This window comes from Diceros bicornis, chromosome 1, assembly GCF_020826845.1.
Source record: "Diceros bicornis minor isolate mBicDic1 chromosome 1, mDicBic1.mat.cur, whole genome shotgun sequence".
Taxonomy (NCBI): Eukaryota; Metazoa; Chordata; class Mammalia; order Perissodactyla; family Rhinocerotidae; genus Diceros; species Diceros bicornis.
In genome coordinates this window covers 48,170,495-48,190,594 of record NC_080740.1, presented here as the reverse complement: position 1 = coordinate 48,190,594, position 20,100 = coordinate 48,170,495, and the positions used below count along the sequence as shown (strand labels likewise).

Below are 20,100 nucleotides of genomic sequence, written 5' to 3'. Positions count from 1 at the left end.
TTCTATAACGGCAATGTGGTTTGCTAAAATCAACTCATAATAAGAAAAACGATGAAGATGCAAAATTCCAAAATCTTTTTAAAAATGAGGTTTTGAGACACTTTGGAGGCAAAAATATTTTGAAGAAAATAACTACTGTAAAAAAAAAAAACCAAACAAACTCAACAGATTTGTTTATCTTGTCAAATTATTTCAGATCTAGAAAGTTGCACAAATTATAAAGTATATACACAGAGTGAAAAATATTTTAATATAGAAAACTAACACTTACCATATGTACATGACCACAGATCATCAAACCAACATTTTTTGTGAAATCATGAACAAGATGAAGTAAAGCTGGCCGTGAGTTTGGAGCACCTGTCATAACAAGACACTGTGGCCTAATTTAAGATTAAAAAGAAAAACAAAATCAGAGAAGTTTAGGTTTTGGTAATATGGACACGATTTTAAGTTGTTTCTCTAAGAATACATTACGACACTAGAATCGCCTTTATGCAACTGTCCTCAAGACCACAGGCCACAGGATTCTCATAGATGACTTTTAACCGGAGTTTCTTGCCACATGAGAAATACAGAAACAAAACCTTGGAACAAACATCATGCCAAATGTCCTTCTAAAACAATAGATAGGGCCGGCCCCGTGGCTTAGCGGTTAAGTGCGTGCGCTCCGCTGCTGGAGGCCCGGGTTCAGATCCCGGGTGCGCACCGACGCACTGCTTCTCCAGCCATTCTGAGGCCTCGTCCCACATACAGCAACTGGAAGGATGTGCAGCTGTGACATACAACTATCTACTAGGGCTTTGGCGGAAAAAATAAATAAATAAATAAAATTTAAAAAAATAAAATAAAATAATAGATAATCTTATACATCAAGATTCTGGCAGGTACTACAGAAAGAAACGACCATGCTAGGTACAAAATAGGTAACAACTTTTCATCTTCTAAAGATAATTCCAGTTCTTTCACAGAATTCACCAAATTTCCTGAGAGCATGGCCTTGCCTTCATGTACAAAACAGGTCACTTGGGCCGGCCCCGTGGCTTAATGGTTAAGTGTGCGTGCTCTGCTGCTGGCAGCCCGGGGTTCGGATCCCGGGCGCGCGCCCACGCACAGTTTCTCCAGCCATGCTGAGGCCGCGTCCCACATACAGCAACTAGAAGGATGTGCAGCTATGACATACAACTATCTACTGGGGCTTTGGGGGGGAATAAATAAATAAATAAAATTAAAAAAAAAGAACAAAACAGGTCACTTTCCTTCTTAGCTTGATCATATCATGATTACTTCTACTTCGTAATATCAGCCCTCTTTAAACTAGCCTAATTTTAATGACCATTGCCACATGAGTAAAACCACCTATGGTGAAGAAAAGGTTTCTACTTGAACTACAAGTTTTAATTCTAATTAATTATGGTGAAAGACAAAATTGAATTTAATTGCCTCTGCAAACACAAGAAAGTGGCATGACTTTTATATACTCCTAAACTCTTGATTTTTGCTGACTAGAAATGGAAATCAATCTTATTTGATGAAAAAATATTCAGGCATCCATTTTATAAGTTCAAACAGATTAGCAAAAATTCTTTAAAACAAGAATTTATATAATTAGGATAAACTTGAGCAAAAGGCAAATAAACTAAAATTTCTGACTTAACCATTAAATTAATTGTTAGGGTAGTTCCTAAGCTATACTCATAAAATAAGCATGAAAACCTGAATAAGGACTTAAAAAAAAAAAAAAACTAACATACTCAGAATTTTAGCCTGCTATCTGAAAAGACAATTATGTCTGGGAGAATTGCTTTGGGACAATCAAACATGAAACCATCCCCTGTGGCCCCGACTGCTAATAGTCCAGTCTCCCCACCTGAACTTTAGCAGGTTACATGGCTCCCAGCTAGAGATTATATTTCCTAGCCTTCCTAGCAGCTAAAAGTGGCCCTCTGACAGATTTACAGCCTATACGATGTTCCCATTGCCAGGTAATGTCCTTTAAAAGGGAAGCTGGCCACCCTCCATACTTTCCTTCCCTTTCCTGTAAGCTAGACACATGGATGAGGTGACTGATGACTTTGACCACATGGAGAAAAACATCTAGGCAATGGCAGACTGACAAGATACAAGCAATGTGGGACGTGAATGACCAAGTGCAGCAAATCTGCCTACTTGCCACGAACCATCCATCTACCTCTGGAATATCATACAACATTGATGTCTGTCTTGTTTAGCCATTGTATTTGTTCAGCTTTTTTCTTACAGTACTTTAACCTACACCCTAACTAATATAACCTATTACTGTGGGAAATTAACCATAGTCTCTATCTTTACCAAATAGTGAACATACCAGAAAGGCATAATTTGGTATAGTTTTATCATACCAAAAAAGGTACAGTATAAAACATATTAGAGATGACTGAGTAACAATGACAGAGCTTGAACATTTGCCTTCTGCGATATTGTGATTTATAAGAAATATATATATTCGGTCATTCAGATGACCAAAATATATTTCTCAGATATATTTGCTCTTCATCCACAGTTCCTGAAAATACTTCAGGGCCATAAAGATGAAATCGGTGTCTTGTTTATGTTAAAGGAGGTCATCAGGAGAACCAGCTACGTGATCAGAAGATTGGAACTTTCATTTCAGTCCCACTGCCCTGATTTCTGGGGAGGGCAGGGCAGGGGTTTGAGGTTGAATCAACCACCCATGGTCAACGACTTAGTCAATCACAACATAAAGAAGCCTCCATAAAAACCCAAAAGGACAGCTCGTCAGTCCCTTTTTTCAGAGAGCTTCCACGTTGGGGAACCAGAACATTTAGAGACACCACGGTGCCCAGCTCCAGGCTCCACAAGGACATAAGCTCCTTTGTTTGGGACCTCGCCTTAAGTATCTCTTCACCTGGCTGTTGATTTTTATCCTTTGTAATAAATTGGTGATCTAGTGAGTAAACATGTTTTCTTGAGTTCTGTGAGACATTCTAGCAAATAAATTGAACTCAAGGAGTGGGTTGTGGGAACCTCTGGTTTATAGCCGGTTGGTCAGAAACAGAGGTAGCAACCTGGGCTTGCAACTGGTGTCTGAAGTGGAGGGCAGTCTTGTGGCACTGAGCCCTTTACCTGTGGAATCTGATTCTATCTTCGGGTAGATAGTGTCAGAATTAAGCTAAATTCTCAGACACCCTGCTGGCATCCATGAACTACACACACACACGCACACACACACACACAACATGTTGGAACTGAGCTGAGGAACCCATAAGATATAACGAGATTTTTTAAGGCATAAAATCAAAAAAATGTGGAGAACAGGAGAGGACACAAGAGCATTGAAATATTGAAAGCCAGAAAGCAGACGGAAAAACAATAAAGGACTGACAAATCAGGAAAAGGATAAATCCTAAAATGAGCATAAGAGAAAGTTGTAAAGCTACCTAATTTTACACCTAAAAATCACGAAAACGGCTAAGAGTTAGAGGCAGTATGCCTCTGGAAGTGACAGGGGCAATGTGTTAAAGACACTAAAATAAGAAGGACTGGTTTAACGTGTGCATAAGAAGCAACTAGATAAACCAAATCACTTCCATCATCACGATGGGCAACTGTCCCCATCCCTCCCCAGTCCTATTAGGCTCGGGCTTATTTGCTAGAGAGGGCCTCTGGTCTGGGAGACACTGGCAACAGCTGAGGGCCGAAGTAGCTACTTTAAACAGGGGAGTTAGGAGAATATTTATATGCTGAATCCCGAGATCTCTGACCTTTCCCACCTGGCTCTCAGAACTCTGGTGGCCAGGACTTTATCAACAAGCAGAAAATTAAAAGATTCTTTTCTCGGAAGATCTAATCAGATCAAAAAAGAAAGCCTTTAAGATGACTTAAATTTCTAAAAGAACCAGCAAAGCCACATTAATCTACACTAAAGTCTTCACTGACAGGCCCCACCCACCAATGCAGAGCTTCCTTAGCCAAGGATCACAGATACTTCACACCAGGCTAAATCTAAGAACACAAACTAAAGAAACAGGAAATGATGAGAAAGACACTTCAAGACAATAGAAACTACAAAGGGAAGAAAATAAAATGTTTCAGTAAGTTTGGTGAAGGCTGAGATAGTGATAAACAGAAAGTTAAACATGAAAAAAAAAAAGAAAAAGAAAATTATTGGCTCCGGAGAAAACAAAAAAAGCTGTACAGGAAAGAAAAAGCATACATAATTTACTACATGGCTCAGCTCTGAATCTTGTTTAAAAAGTCATAAAATTATAAATACCAAATATGATCTAATCAAAATAATGCCATAAAAATATGCTTGGAGGATGGGGTAAAGGGAAGGGTGCATGTATGTGGTAGGTGCATGTGGATGAAAGACCCCAACAGATATTGCCTAAAATTAAAAATCAAAAAGTACAGCAAGACAAGCATGTTGTTTGGGAACATGAAGTAAATACTAAATGAATCACGGGCCGGCCCCGTGGCTTGGTGGTTAAGTGCGCGCGCTCCGATGCTGGTGGCCCGGGTTCGGATCCCGGGCACGCACCGAGGCACCACTTCTCCGTCCATCCTGAGGCCGAGTCCCACATACAGCAACTAGAAGGATGTGCAGCTATGACATACAACTATCTACTGGGCCTTTGGGGGGAAAAAATAAATAAATAAAATCTTTAAAAAAAAAAAAATACTAAATGAATCAGCTAAGAGTTGAAAGTGGTTGCCTGTGGTGTGCGAGAAAAGGGATATGAGGAGTGGGGCAACTACTGATTTTCAGGACAAACCTAAGTTTTTCCGTTTTAAACTATGTTCATGTATAATTCTGATAAAAATTTAAAAAGCCATATTGGAATATATTTTTTTAAACGTTCCCATTACCATAATAAGCCAAAGCAACAGGTTTTTATTGATGGCAAATTAACTTTGACTCTTGGTCATGCTCTCAGTTCTGGGATACAACTTTTTACATAAAGGAATGATTTCTATTTTCTGCCATACTTGGCATCAACCATCCCAAAGGAGCTGAAATTAAAGTTTTCCTCCCAGGGCAATCATTCCTTTTTCTTTTCTCAATTTCTCTCTACTCCAAAGCTGAAGATCTGTAGTCTCTGGGAACTTCTCATTCTAGAAAAAAAGCAAGGGGATCCAAGAGTAACAAAAAGAATACACAAAGACTTTTCTCATTAGGAGAAATTCGATAGAGCAATTCTTTTCTGGTGCTTACCCATTCTTTAGGGTTTCTTTAAAAAACATTTTCCCTTTTGGTTTACTGACAAACATGGAACATATTTCTGTGTTGACTGTGCAGAAACCAATGAAAGATGATTACTTATGACTACAGAAAAATCACCTGTTCACAGCCAGGCTTAAGTGAACAATATGAGAAGGACTGTATAATGATCTAGTTTTAAAAAATGACAAGGCTACTTTTAACTAAGTATAATAATCTATAATTTCTAAGAATCTATATAGGTAAATAATATTTATGGATTTAGAAAAGTATATATCAATAGTGCTTTAGTAACTGAATCTCATCAATTATTAGAAGCATGTTAGGGGGCTGGCTCCGTGGCGTAGCGGTTAAGTGCGCGCTCTCCACTGCTGGCGGCCTGGGTTTGGATCCCGGGCGCGCACTGATGCACTGCTTTGTCAGGCCATGCTGTGGTGGCGTCCCATATAAAGTGGAGGAAGATAGGCACAGATGTTAGCCCAGGGCCAGTATTCCTCAGCAAAAAAAAAAAAAAAAAAACGACGAGGAGGATTGGCATGGATGTTAGCTCAGAGCTGCTCTTCCTTATGGGGTGGGGGGGGGGGGAAGCATGTTAAATTAAGGAATAGTTTTTAAATTGATGACTGATAAACTATTACAAGAAAAGATAGAGTCATTTATTAAGGAAAATAGTAATAAATGCCCTTTACGGGGCCGGCCCCGTGGCTTAGTGGTTAAGTGCGCCAGCTCTGCTGTTGGCGGCCCGGGTTCAGATCCCGGGCGTGCGCCGACGCACCACTTCTCCGACCATGCTGAGGCCGCATCCCACATGCAGCAACTAGAAGGATGTGCAGCTATGACATACAACTATCTACTCGGGCTTTGGGGGGAAAATCAATCAATAAATAAAAATTAAAAATAAATAAATAAATAAATAAATGCCCTTTACTTGAAAGCATTGATTCTTTATCACTAAAACTGGTTTTCAGTTAGTCAATGACGAGAAAAGAAGCAACTAACATGAAAATATTTAGTGCCTTAGTAAGATTACAAAATCAGGTATGTCAAAAATCTTGATGAATTTCATACTTAGTGGTTATACAGTAGTTACACAATTTCAATGGCCACAGAGAGAAAAAATTGTTCCTTTTATGACATCTACCATTTAAAAGTCTTCAAATGAGAGACCTCCAAAACTTTCATAACATTTTTTGTAAGGTAAATGATAATTTATCTCTTTGTAAAATTTTGATAACTAAGACATCTCAACTTTGTTTTTGAATAAATTGCCAAGTCCAACCAAAACAAAAAACAGTGTTTTGTGCTTTTACAGAACCTTACAAAAATTTTAGCATATGAAAATGTTATGAAACAATAAGTGAAGAGCTGCCACCTAAAACAAAATGTATCTGTTACCTTATCGCTTACCTGAAGTTTTTCACATGGTCTTCCACTCCAGAAAGACGAATCGAATGCTGCAGTGCATTCAGGTAGGTCAGGGCTTGTGTCGAGGACCCCCAGTTCACATCTGCAGGAAGACAGTGTTCATGAAGCTTAACACCAATACTAACAACCAATCGTTAACCAATTTGAGACACACAGAGAAGTAAATGGTGCTTTCACATTTAAAAAGTCAATTGCTAAAATAAACTACTGTACTCAGAACTTTCAATAGTTCAAGTCCATAGCATGACATTATGACCATGCTCATCTGAACCATAGTAATTGCATTTAAAGAAGAAAAGTACAATTTAGAAAAGACTAGGATGACAGAGCTGCACACATGCTATACACGCAACTCAAGAGTCTTTCACAAAAAAACATTTTAAAATTATTGTTTATGTAGCCAAAGGTCTAAAGGGAAAGAGACAGATCTCTGATTGCTAATAAGTACTACTTATAGTACTTAACAGTTTAAGTTATTTGAACAAGCAAATTTTATTGCTTATTGAATTAACAGCCTAGACATGAAATGATGGTTTTAGACATCTGTTACTTTGGAGACTTAACAGGCATATTAGAGAAATAATTGCTTCTAAGATGGTTAAAACAATACTTTCTTTGTCTATTTCACTTCTAAAGCCACCATTCTAATCCAAAACCTCATTGCTTTATATCTGGATTACAAAACGTTTCCACACTGTGTAAAACAACTACACCTCAACTACTTTTATAGTCCCTTCCTAATCTATTCTATTGGGCCAGAACTGTTCAAACATTTCTCATTGGAACTTTCTTCTGTGTTATAGCTTACCATACTCGTACTGAACCAATCCTAACATACCCTAGCATCATATTCTTATGTGGAGATACACCCAACAGTTATCAATATGACACATCCTAGGTAATCTTTAACCGTTTCCCAGTTAAAGCATGTTTGTCCAATTTTCCCTGTTACACAGTAGGCTAGAGGGAAGATACTATGTCTTCTAGTATTTTGTGAATTCTGTGGTACTTACTACAGTAAGTACTAAGACCACAGTAGGTAATACATATGCTTATTAGGCTAGCAGCTACTGGAGTACGGCAAATCTAATTCTTTTGAAGAATAATTTTAAAATATATTGAGTACAACAGAAAGTTAATTATATAAATTTGTTATTCTTCTACAAATAGGGTTAAATTTAATTTATGGGTAAGAATGGCATTCCATAGAATAAAAAGTCTTGTAGTAATTGTTTCACTAAAACTACATGTATTTGGAAATAAACTATTTTAGGTTTTATACAAAATTCCTCTCAAATATATAAAAGATGATGCCTAGACATGAAAAGTAAAACTTCTAGACGTTTTCTAGCTTGAAGTACTAAATAGAAAAGGCTACTGGGCCGGCCCCGTGGCTTAGCGGTTAAGCGTGCGCGCTCCGCTGCTGGCGGCCCGGGTTCGGATCCTGGGCGCGCACTGACGCACCGCTTCTCCCGCCATGCTGAGGCCGCGTCCCACATACAGCAACTAGAAGGATGTGCAGCTATGACATACAACTATCTACTGGGGCTTTCGGGGAAAAAATAAATAAATAAATAAAAGTTAAAAAAAAAAAAAAGAAAAGGCTACTGACCCGGTTTTTTGTAGGTAACATAAATATATAGCCCAAGGACTATCACATATGTTAGCAATGCAGCCCACCAGTTAATGACAAACATCACTATGCAACAAAGAATTGCTCCAATAAGTGATATCCACATGTTGTAGTACTTGAATGCAGGACGCCATCCTAACAACAACAAATAAAATACATAAATCAAAGTCACTCGGAAACCTCATCTGCTTTAGACAATGGTATATATGTATGCACAAAATATCTTTCTTTGTGTCTGCTACACTGAGAGGGCTTTAAACATTAAGTATAAGGCTAATATAATAACAGTATAGTCATATACCATTATCGATCACAATTTAATTTCACAATTCTTGATGACCATGAAGAGGGCACATATATTTACTTCCACGTTATTTTATCTTACTAGTTCTATATTCAATAAACTCTTTTTTTTATATTTATAAGTATAAATCAACGTACTCTAGTAAATGCTAAAAACTAGAGAAGATTTAAAAAGGAAGGTTTCAAATTGAGTCCTTAATAGTGTGGCTTTTTCTGGTTTTTACCATGAGACATATCCATATTCTAATGAATACACAAAACAGTTCAAACAAGATATTCTTGACAATTGTTAAAAATTCATCTACTTGCTAGAAAAACTAAGAATAGACTACAGAAACATGTCTTTCCATTTGGAGAAGTATTTATGAATTAAGCTCACTCTAAAACATGTTGAAGACCATGTTTTAAAATTTTCATTCATAGGTAGTTTCACAGTCAAACATATTATTCTTAAATCATTTCAATAAAATTTATATTTTTTTAAAAATTAAACTTTTAATTTTGAGATAATGCAGATTCACACAAAGTTGTAAGAAATAATAGAGACTCCAAGTATACTTTAGCTAGTTTCCCCCAATAATAACATTTGGCAAAATAATACTACAATATCATAACTAAGATATTGATATTAATACAGTCAAGATAAAGAGGAGTCCAATACAAGGATCCCTTGTGTTGCTCTTTTATAGCCATACTCACATCCACCTCTAAAATTTATATGTTTAAAACAAAAACTGAAGCTATAATTAATGCTATCTCAAATGCTTTTAAGATAAGAAATGGAGTATTACTAGTAAATTTCATGATAAAGAGATCTTTGAAAACTCACTTGACTCAACTGTAAAGGCAGACTGAGCATTAATGAGCTAATCCTACACACACTATCTTTTAAAATGTGTTAAAGTTTTATTTTCTCTAAAATCAAAGATATTACCATGTTTACAAAACTATCAAGAAATGTAAAATCACCTGGAGATTTTGCAAGCGATGCATGGAATACTGAAAAATTGATCAATGCATATGATGCAAGGAAGAAGTTAGAGATAATTGGAGCAATAACATTCAGTTCAGCTGCAAAAGAAACATGAGGCATACTTATTGACATATTAGATATTTTTTACCTTTACAAAATTACGAATTATTTCAAAACTTTAGATAATAGCATAATGAATACCCCTATATCCACCATCCAGATTTAATAAATACTTACATTTTGCCATATATACTTCATATACTTTAATTTACAGAAATCAACCCTTATTTACAGAGTTGAAACCCCATTTATATCTCACTCTTCCAAAGCTGGTAGATTCTTTCCAATTATAGTTTTACTACATACATATATAGTCCATAAGCATTATGTAGTACAGTTTTGGGTATTTTAAAATTTACATAAATAATATCATACTATATATATCATTCTGCAATTATTTTTTTACATTTATTATATTTGAGATTCATCCATATTGATACATGAAAACCAAGTTTACTCATTTTTTAACTGCTAAATATTATTCTGCAGTTTCATTCTTCTGCTGATAGGTACTCAGGTTGCTTCCATTTGTCACTATTAGATTTAATGCCACTAAAAACATTCTTGTAGCAGGCTCTTTGAGTATATATGTGAGTTTCTCTAGGGTACATACCCCTGAAGAGAATTGCTGGATTGTGGGAAACTTTACTAAAAATTGCCAACTTGTTCTCCAAAAGTAGTTACAATAAATACATACTTAGCACCATTACATGACAGTTAGTGTCCACACTTAGTAGTATAATCAGACTTTTAACAAAAGTCCAATGTCTTCTTCAGTATCGCGGAAGACCCATTAGCTCACTTGTGATCAGAGGCACAAGTGCCAAAAGGTAGATCAGCTGAAGCTCTACCTTGACAGGGAACATTGGAATCCTTTTCCTTATGCTATTACTGTATTTGTTTTAGTGACAAGAACCTGGGAGTTCCCTCTAGTCCTAATAGGGACTTAGTGATGGTAATAATTCTGGTAAATATGTATTGAGCGCTATTATTTGCAGTATTTTCTAAACACTCTTGTTTAATCAGAAAGAAATTAACTTAGTACACAAGGTAAAGTAACATTTTGTTTATAATTTAATAATTCAATATTTAGAGCTAATACTCTAAATGCACCAAAATCTACATTAGCACACCATTTATATGACTAACCAATTAAGATGAATCCAAGTGCAATTAAGAATGTTAAGATGTAGCCACGAAGAGGTTCATTATTTTTCCCATAACCTTTAGCAAACATCTGGAAAGCTGGGTAGATGTTGTCCTTACATAGAGCCTAATGAAGAAATGTAAACATTAAAATGAAACATACCAAAATTAAACATACAGATTTGCTTACAGTTACAACAGGCTAAACAAGAATGGAACCCAAGTTTCTAATTCTTGGTCTGGTTTTTTTCCTCTGTCTCACACTGCTTCACTTACAGACTGTAAAGGAGACTCAAACATTTCAAGCATCAGAAAGGTAGTTGGTTTAGAATACCACTGAAGTTTTTATCCGCCTTATCCCACCCCTATGTTGAAATTCTTTTATGAAGAAGGAATCAGAGAAGCAGGCATACAAATAAAAGAAATTTGGAAGCTTGATCAGTATAACAAAGGTGTGACCAAGCCCAAATCCTAGACTTAAGGCAGACAAAAATCCCATTACAGAACTTAATCACCTTTCCTAAAACATCACTGAGAATTGTTTTAAGAAGAAATATATTCTACACCTTTACTGTACTAACTGGCTACAACTACAACATTAAGAACAAAGCTGTAGAATCAACATTTCGTTTGTTTGATTTAGTAATAAGTATTTCCTATTCAGAATCAGCTATTTGTTCAATGCTCATTAAAGGGACATAATGTCTATCTTATTCATCATTATACCCTGAGTACCTAACACAAGGTGTGGCACATATTAGGCATTCAAATATTTGTAAAATAAAACCTTTAGGTTGACATCATGCTAAGAGGAACAAGATACTTTAATTTTTCTGATTTATGGTCTTGGACTGTACTCCTTTATCCTTGAAAAGACATGAAAATTTATGCTAACAAAATATGTCAAAAAAGCAAAAATCCATCACCACTTCAAGAAAGACAACTCAAAGACTACACCGACAGTAAGTAAATGCACAAATGTTTATACAAATACACATATTCACATTTATACGCATAAAGTTAAATATACTAGTCTTGATACGTGTGTGTGTATCTATCTCATGTACACATTATGGGGTTGACAGAAGTAAACAAATGATTTGAAAATATTAATAATCCTAAATTGAAATATATTATGTTAGGGCCAGCCCCGTGGCTTAGCAGTTAAGTGCGCGCGCTCTGCTGCTGGCGGCCCGGGTTCGGATCCCCGGTGCGCACCGACACACCGCTTCTCCGGCCATGCTGAGGCCGCGTCCCACATACAGCAACTAGAAGGATGTGCAGCTATGATGTACAACTATCTACTGGGGCTTTGGGGGAAAAAATAAATAAATAAACAAACAAAAAAAAAGAAATATATTATCTTAGCCGCACCCTTTAATAAAGCTTGTAATGTGAAAATACTTACCTGAAATATTTTGGGAGCACTCACAAGGGATGCTAACGCAGAAGAAAGAGTGGCTGAAAAGATACCTGCAGAAATTAATGGTGCAAATCCTGACACTATGCTCATTACCTTAAAAAAAAAGTGACAAAAAAGGAAAAATGTCTTATATACAATTAAAAAAAATCCACAATACTATATATCTTTATTATTCTAATGAAGGAGACTAACAAGGGGCGAAATTTGATAATAATAATAAACACTAATAATGGTTATATGCATTACAAATCTCTGAAACACATTTACCACTGGCCCTTACCTTAAAAAGATCTTTTTATTTTGTAAAATTTCAAAGAGACACAATAGCAGAGAGAAGAGCATATTGAATTACCAAGTATCCATCATCCAGTTTCAACAATGACCAACTCAGGGCCAATTCCCACATTATTGTGAATCAGATTCCAGATATTTCACACATAAATGTTTCCGTATGTACCTCTAATGGGTAAGAACGTTTAAAAACTTTAACTACAAAGCCACTGTCACAGCTTAAAAACTGAATAACTCCTTAACAGCACCAAATATCCAATCAGCATTCAAATTCCCCAAATTTTCCCTCTTTTCTTGCTTTAGTTTGTTCAAATCAGAATCCACAAAAGGATTACACGTTACATTTGGTTGATGTGTCTCTTAAGTCTTTTCCAATCTACAGGTTCACGCTTTCCTTTACATGTTATTATTTTTACGTCGTTTTTCCTATAGAAACCTGACACTCTGGATTTTGCTGACTGCATCTCTGCTGTGTTGTTCCTCTCACCTCGGTATTTCTAGTCAGCTGGCAGGCAGATCTAGACAGTTAATCAGACTGAGGTACAAGTTTTCTGACTAGAATATTTCAAGGTGATGTCATATACTTCTGTCAGGAAGGTTGTTTCTTTTTTTTTGATTTAAGATAGATTGTTACTGTGGTTTTTTTAAAAAGAGTCCTTATTTTTTGGAGCTAAATTTGGAAATATTTCCAGCTCAAAGAATCTAAGTCTAGGATTTGCCTCTAAATAATCTGGGAAGTGGGTAGTTATACATAAAACAAAATTAGCTATGCAGTGATAACTGATGAAGCTGCAAAACGTGTACATTAGGTACATTATATTGCTTTCTCTATCTTCGTGTTTGAACATTTCCCTATGACGAAGTTTAAAAAAAAATGGATTGATCACTTAGAGCATGAGAAGACACTCAGACAAATCCAAATTGAGGTGCACAATGCAAAATAACTTGCCTGGACCCTTCAAAATGTCAACATCCTGAAAGACTAAAACAGGCAGGCTGGGAACTCCTCTAGATAAAGGATTTTAAAATAACATGATAGCTAAATGCCATGTGTGATAATCAGATTGGATTCTAGATCTGGGAAAAATAGCTATAAAGGACATCACTGGAACAAGTGGGGAAATATGAATATGGGATATATACTTAGATAACTATTTCATTAACATTAAATTGCTTGAGTGGCATTATTATACTGTGCTTATACACAATGTTTTAAATGCTTCAAACTGACTGTCATGTTGTGATGTCTATAATTTATTCTCATATGTTTGAGGAGAAAAAGAATACACACATATTCAAAGATAAAGCAAATGCGGCAAAATATAAACAACTAATAAACAGTAAAAGTGAGGTACACAGGTGTTCCTTCTGCATCTTTGAAATTTGTCAAAATACAAAATTGAGGTAGAAGAGTTGTTTGATGGATTCAGGTACTGTCAGCTTGATCCATCCATTATAAATTTCACCAGTAGTGAATGATGATCATCACACCTTGATTCATTACTTCATTAGTAGAGATTTACCCTTCATTTATATTGACCAAAAACAAGCCAATTGAGACCAAGGAGATAAGGAAATCAGGTTTTGAGTAGTTTATGACTATTACACACTTGACTGCAATTTAATACTTTAAACTAGATATAAAGTTAGCTATGGGCAGAATCCCTGGCCATAACACATAAGTCTCGTTTCATGTGTACATAAACCACCTTATTTGACTTAAATGTCTCTCCCTGTATCTTTCAGAAGACTTAGGGTTAAAAATGAAGAATATATTTAAGTGTTTTACGAAATATTAGCATTGACTTCTCTGAGAATCTTGGGGGGAAAAAAACTTGAAAAGATTTTTTAATTTAGCCCTTTAATAACAATTTTGTAGTTAATATATGCCATGCTTTTTTGATGATCTCTGTTTTTCAGTTATTAATGTTAGATAATCTGGCATTGCCAACTCTGTCTTTAGGGAAGGAGATTGTAAAGGACAGATAAGGTGGACCAAGATAAAAATGAGCCGACTGAATTTCTGCTATACATACTTATCAAGTAATAAAAATTCCATGCTTGTTGATAGTGACCTCAAAGTTAAGTAAGCAAAGATAAGAGACAAAGGAAGAAAAAAGCAGAGAACAGAGAATATGATACATTGCTGGATTAAGGCAAAAAAACTGACACCAGCAACATTACATATAACCTTTTCACCTTTCATGTTTTGAGGAAAAAATTAACATTTTCTCTTCTTCCATCAACTCTGAATTGAAGTAAATAATGCTCCATGCTTAGCATCTGGAAACACTATGCTTCTAAGATTTGCCAAGTTTCCTGTTTTCTAGTTACATATTTACCCAACAAGCTCTACATTTCCCACCATTTTTGGGTAAAATGTGAGTAGCAAGGATAACAATAATGAATGTAAATAATTGTAACATCAGTGTTGTCCACAATATAGAGTGGAAACCAAGAAGGAAAAAAAAGGATGGTCTTGTCCCCAATAAGAGAGAAAAAGACAAACGTCTAATAAAAGGCAAAAAAGTGGCAAGTAATATGAATGGTGAGATTTTGCGTGGGGAATGTGTATGTGTGCTGACGATTTAAGGTTCAAGAAAATCTTCATGGAAGGGGGTCTCCCAGAAGAGCAGGCAGATCTGGACATATAAAAAGAAAAAGTGGGTGCATTCCAAGCAGAGTGAAGCACCAAACAAAGGAACAGCGTAGGGTAAGCGTGTTTGCACAAAGACAAACATGCAATGACTGGAGTTCAGTGTGAATGGAAGGCGGTGGGACCTAAGTGTGAGTATGAAGGGCTTTAACTGACAGAGCAAAGAAGTTCCCATTTTGTTTATTAAGCAATGGTGAGCCAAAAGTTTCAGAGGACATTAAAATGTAGAAATAAGAAACATAAGATTATATATGTAAAATTAAAAAATTAGACAAATAAGGTGACCCAAATCACTTTTCCTCCTGAAGTATGAAAAGCCAATTATGTGCAAAACAGCATTACAAAACATGGCTTTGTAGCGATTTCATGATGGAGATTCCAACTTACACGCTCCTCAGTTGTGTTCTATCCACCCTTCTTCATTCTCCAAATGACAAGCAATTTCTATTTTTACAGGATTTTTTTCCATTTTGTATCAGTTTACAAAGCATTTTTAAAAATTTATTTACTTAAATTAGAAAAGTTGCTTTAAGTATACCAAACTCCTCTTTGCTTGAATGAGTCCACACTAGATTTGATAAGACGACACGCTTTTGTATTTTAAGGCAATAACAGAACTCTGATTGGTATTTTCGGTCACTGGGCAGAGATCAGCATTTGTGCCTTTCATACACAATATCAGTGTCAGAATTGGCCTTAATCATTTGCTGGACATGAATACTTTCCTTCATTCCTATGATTCTGCCTACTCTTGTGACTAGAAAAAACAAACTTCCGTTACATAATTGGGCTCAATATTTATAACCATTGAAGGTATAGTCAATTGTTTCAAACTATACAACAGAAAATACAAATAATGCCATTAAAAATTTAAGTTACAAAATTTTATTATAAAATTTACATATTCTACAGAAAATTCATATGGTTCTGAAATATATTAAATTCTCAACTATTCTATTTATTCTTTTTACACAATACTGGAAAAACACTAGGAAGCAAAATTTTTATTTTTCATTTGGAATTACTAGAACCATCTATTATACAAATTTAACAAAGAATATTTTGTTTTAGTCTCCTGAATCTATACATTTGTGTTCTTTTCTTTCTAGCATCCTAGGATTTAGCAAGCAACTCTCGAAATTATCTTCCAAATTTTATTAATTCCTTCTCTCCTCATATAATCTTTTCTCAGTTTCTAAAAACCCATAAATTTTACAAAAATTTCATTTTGCTTTCAGTACCTTATAGAGGTAATAATAAAAAGCAGGACTGATGTTCTCCAAATACTTGATAATACTAACCTTTACACAGTTCTTATGTTTTAAAAGTTCATAAACTTTCAAGCATGCATTAAGAATTTAATTCTGTTGTTAAATAGAATTAAACAGGCCATTAAATGTTAAATAGTTTAGCACAACATGACTATATGGGTCATATCTAATTAAACACTATTGACAATGATCAATACTTTTTAAAAAGGGTACTTCTATACAAAGCAATTATGGAGATAGCTCAATTAGAAAACTGAATTCATTTCAGTTAGCGTAGATTTAAATTTCTCAAAATAAAAATGAAATACTTAGGTGTAAATCTAACAAAATATGTGCAGGACTTGTATTCTGAAAACTACATAATGCTGATGAAAGAAAGAAAAGAAGATCTAAATAAATGGAGACACATACTGTGTTCACGGATTGGAACATTCAACATAGTAAACATGTCAATTCTCCCCAAATTGATATACAAGTTTAACACAGTTCCTATCAAAATCCCAGCAAGACTTTTTGTAGATAAAACAAAAGATTATTCTAAAATTTTATGGAAAGGCAAAGGAACTAAAACAGCTAAAACAATTCTGAAAAAGGATAAAGTGGGAGAAATCAATCTACCCGATGTCAAGACTTCTATCTACAGTAATCCAGATGGAGGTGGAGGTACAGACACAAATATCAATGGAACAGAATAGAGAATCCAGAAATAGACCCATCAAATGTGACCATGTGTGAGATGCTTCCAACGCTTCCTTGCTTTCTGCAACAGTATACTATATATATGTAATCTATATCATACTCGATTATAAAAGTGCTACCCTTGAGGGCCCCTGTGCTCTTGAACAGCTTCAGATTTTACCCTTCCATATATTTTTCTGTTTGCCCAATTAGTTATCTATAGTCTTTTTTAAGAGATATCTGGGTATAAAGTAACAACAGTCCTCCCTTCTAATTTACTGCTGTACTCTGAATGGTCAGATTTAATAGTAGTTTGATCTCTAGATATATACAGAATGTCTGTATAATATAAATTTGATGCTCACCTGGAAGTTGTTCATTAGGCCGTAGGAACAAGGATTGCTTTCACAAGATGAAAAGTCAAAGTTTAATTTACAGGCTGCAGAAGTACAGTTTGTTAGTTCTGTTACAATAGTGTCATTAATGTTCCCAGTGGCATCCCGAACAACACAAGAACCTGAAGCACAAGGGGCAATGAGAACAAATAATATAGCTAATGTTTATATTCATTTCAAAATTACATATACCCACAAAGAAATTATGATACTGACTGCATATATACTTGCTTATAACAGCATACACTGCATTTACAGTTAAGATAGTTTTACTTGGAACAGAATTTGGAAATCATCATGTCCCCAATATTTAAGTAGGGAAATTGAACCTTATAAAGAGTAATGTTCACACATACACTTAAGAACCTTGTAAATATAGTCGTGGAAATGGTATGTTAACAAAACCATTTCCTGGCCTATTTGGTTAAGACGTCCTTAGCAAATATAAGAACATTGTGTTGAACGAGTTCCAAACAGCATAAATGTTTTCCTATACTCCAAATATTTTATATTTGAAATGTGCCAAAGATCAGACTTGAGGTAACATCAATCTTCTGTGAAGGAAAACAACTTTAATATTAATGAATCACAATATTATTTAAAACTCTGTCTCAAATTAAGTCTACCCTGATAAGAAAATATATGGTACCGAGATTTCCTTAAAAATAACACATTGGGCATAGTGAATGGGTATAAATGAAACAAGATTAACCATGTACTGATAATTCTTGATAACGTTTTTGAAGCTGGGTGATCGTTATACTGAGCTTATTAGAAAATGTTCTCTACTTTTGTACAAAATTGAAAACTTTCATAATAAAACATTTAAAAAGTTTTCTTGAAAAAAGCATTTCATTATCTGCAATAATATATAATGTACAACTAACAGTAATTACCGTTCCTTACACTTCACATATTTTTACTTTTGAAGCACTTTAACACTACTACTGTCTCACCATAAATGAGGTAAAAATTATAGGCATTACAGCAAAAACTGAACAATAAACAGGAAATTACATTTGAAAGGGAAAATATTTTAATGACTAAAGAGAGTACATAAAGTTCTTCATTCTTAAATTTCTTTACCTAACTTTCAGAGCAGTATTTGCAAAACTATGTTTCCTTGAAGGTACTTCTGAAACCACTGGGAGGTGAGGGGGAATCAGAGCCCCGTCTAGCCATAGAGCAGCCATGCTTTTATGTGTTTCATATTCTGATGTTCTACATCAGAATTGTTTGGGGAAAAAACGGTTCCATTGCTTTTATAATTTTATTTATTTATTTTTCCCCCAAAGCCCCGGTAGATAGTTGTACATCATAGCTGCACAGCCTTCTAGTTGCTGTATGTGGGACACGGCCTCAGCATGGCCGGACAAGCGGTGCATCGGGTGCGCGCCCGGGATCCGAACCCGCGCTGCCAGTAGCAGAGCGCGCGCACTTAACTGCTAAGCCACAGGGCAGGCCCTCTATTGTTTTCATAATTTTATTTATTATTTCCCCCAAAGCCCCAGTAGATAGTTGTACATCATAGTGCACTTCCTCCTAGTTGCTGTATGTGGGACGCTGCTTCAGCACGGCTGGAGGAGCAGTGCACGGGTCCGCACCCGGATCCGAACCCGGGCTGCCAGCAGTGGAGCGCGCTCGCACTTAAGCGCTAAGCCGCGGGGCCGGCCCTCCATTGCTTTTAACTAGTGACACAGCCACTGGTATAGAGGTGATCTTTATTGGCCCAGCCACTGAATATCAAGGAGAAAAGGCTACTCCTATTGCTCTAAGGGCTACTGTAGACAGAAGGAAATGAGTATGAGGGCCAGCAGTGTTAGAGGGTCAGAAAAAAACAAAAAATGTTTATCTTCAGTAACAAATTATTTTCCAATTTGAAACATAATCAGTAACATCATTCTTTGAATTAAAACTAAATTTTCTTTAGTTAGCTTAGGTATAAGGTATACAAGCATGCTAGGAACTTTTAGGGGAACACAAAAATATTTTGCTTAGCTTATATACACAATTCATTGGTTTTTTCAAAATGAATTTCAGGGATTTCTGTATGGATTATAAGGATAAATGAAATCTAAATCCTTTTTCAAATGTTAATTTAGCCCACCTTGATAATACTAATTATTAGCATTTCTAACTCTTGTGTAGTAAAATTTCAAAATTACATTTAAGCAAATTAGCAGCAGAATTTGTAAAAACCGTTCTGTCATTACTTTCCAGAAAATCACTGAATATATGGCAAAAACGAAGTTTTCTTACTGAAATACTGTGAAAACCTTATATTCTGTAGTCTATGAATTTGGAGTTTGTGATTCTTTAGACTGGTATTAAACTACGATTTACTCTTGTAATATGCCTAAGACATTTAACTGTAAAACCTGACTTTTAGAGTTTAGACATTAAAAACAATGCTTACATTTCAAGACTATACATTTTCTGGGCAAAGTATATAGTTTCATGAAAGTGTAATAAACTTGAGATAATTATATGTAAATTAATAGTTATTAAATTTTTTTCTGGATTAGAATGTTTCAGTTACACAATCTACTATTATAAACAGCCTTTAAAGACTTTATTTTTTTAAAAAAACACCTCTCTCTGCCATGAAAACAATTCTCTAAA

At 35.3% G+C, this 20,100-nt stretch overlaps 1 protein-coding gene across 1 annotated transcript in view; it reads right to left on the bottom strand.

Annotated features, from left to right (window-relative positions):
• Positions 1-20,100, bottom strand: part of SLC12A2 (solute carrier family 12 member 2) — a 108,790-nt gene that overhangs the window by 30,471 nt on the left and 58,219 nt on the right. Inside the window, exons 10-16 of the mRNA XM_058539790.1 lie at positions 17,449-17,600; positions 12,173-12,280; positions 10,768-10,891; positions 9,555-9,656; positions 8,262-8,417; positions 6,632-6,731; positions 272-383 (exon numbers count right to left, since the gene is read on the bottom strand). Coding sequence (XP_058395773.1) covers positions 272-383; positions 6,632-6,731; positions 8,262-8,417; positions 9,555-9,656; positions 10,768-10,891; positions 12,173-12,280; positions 17,449-17,600 — 854 coding nt within the window. The remainder of the gene's footprint in view (positions 1-271; positions 384-6,631; positions 6,732-8,261; positions 8,418-9,554; positions 9,657-10,767; positions 10,892-12,172; positions 12,281-17,448; positions 17,601-20,100) is intronic.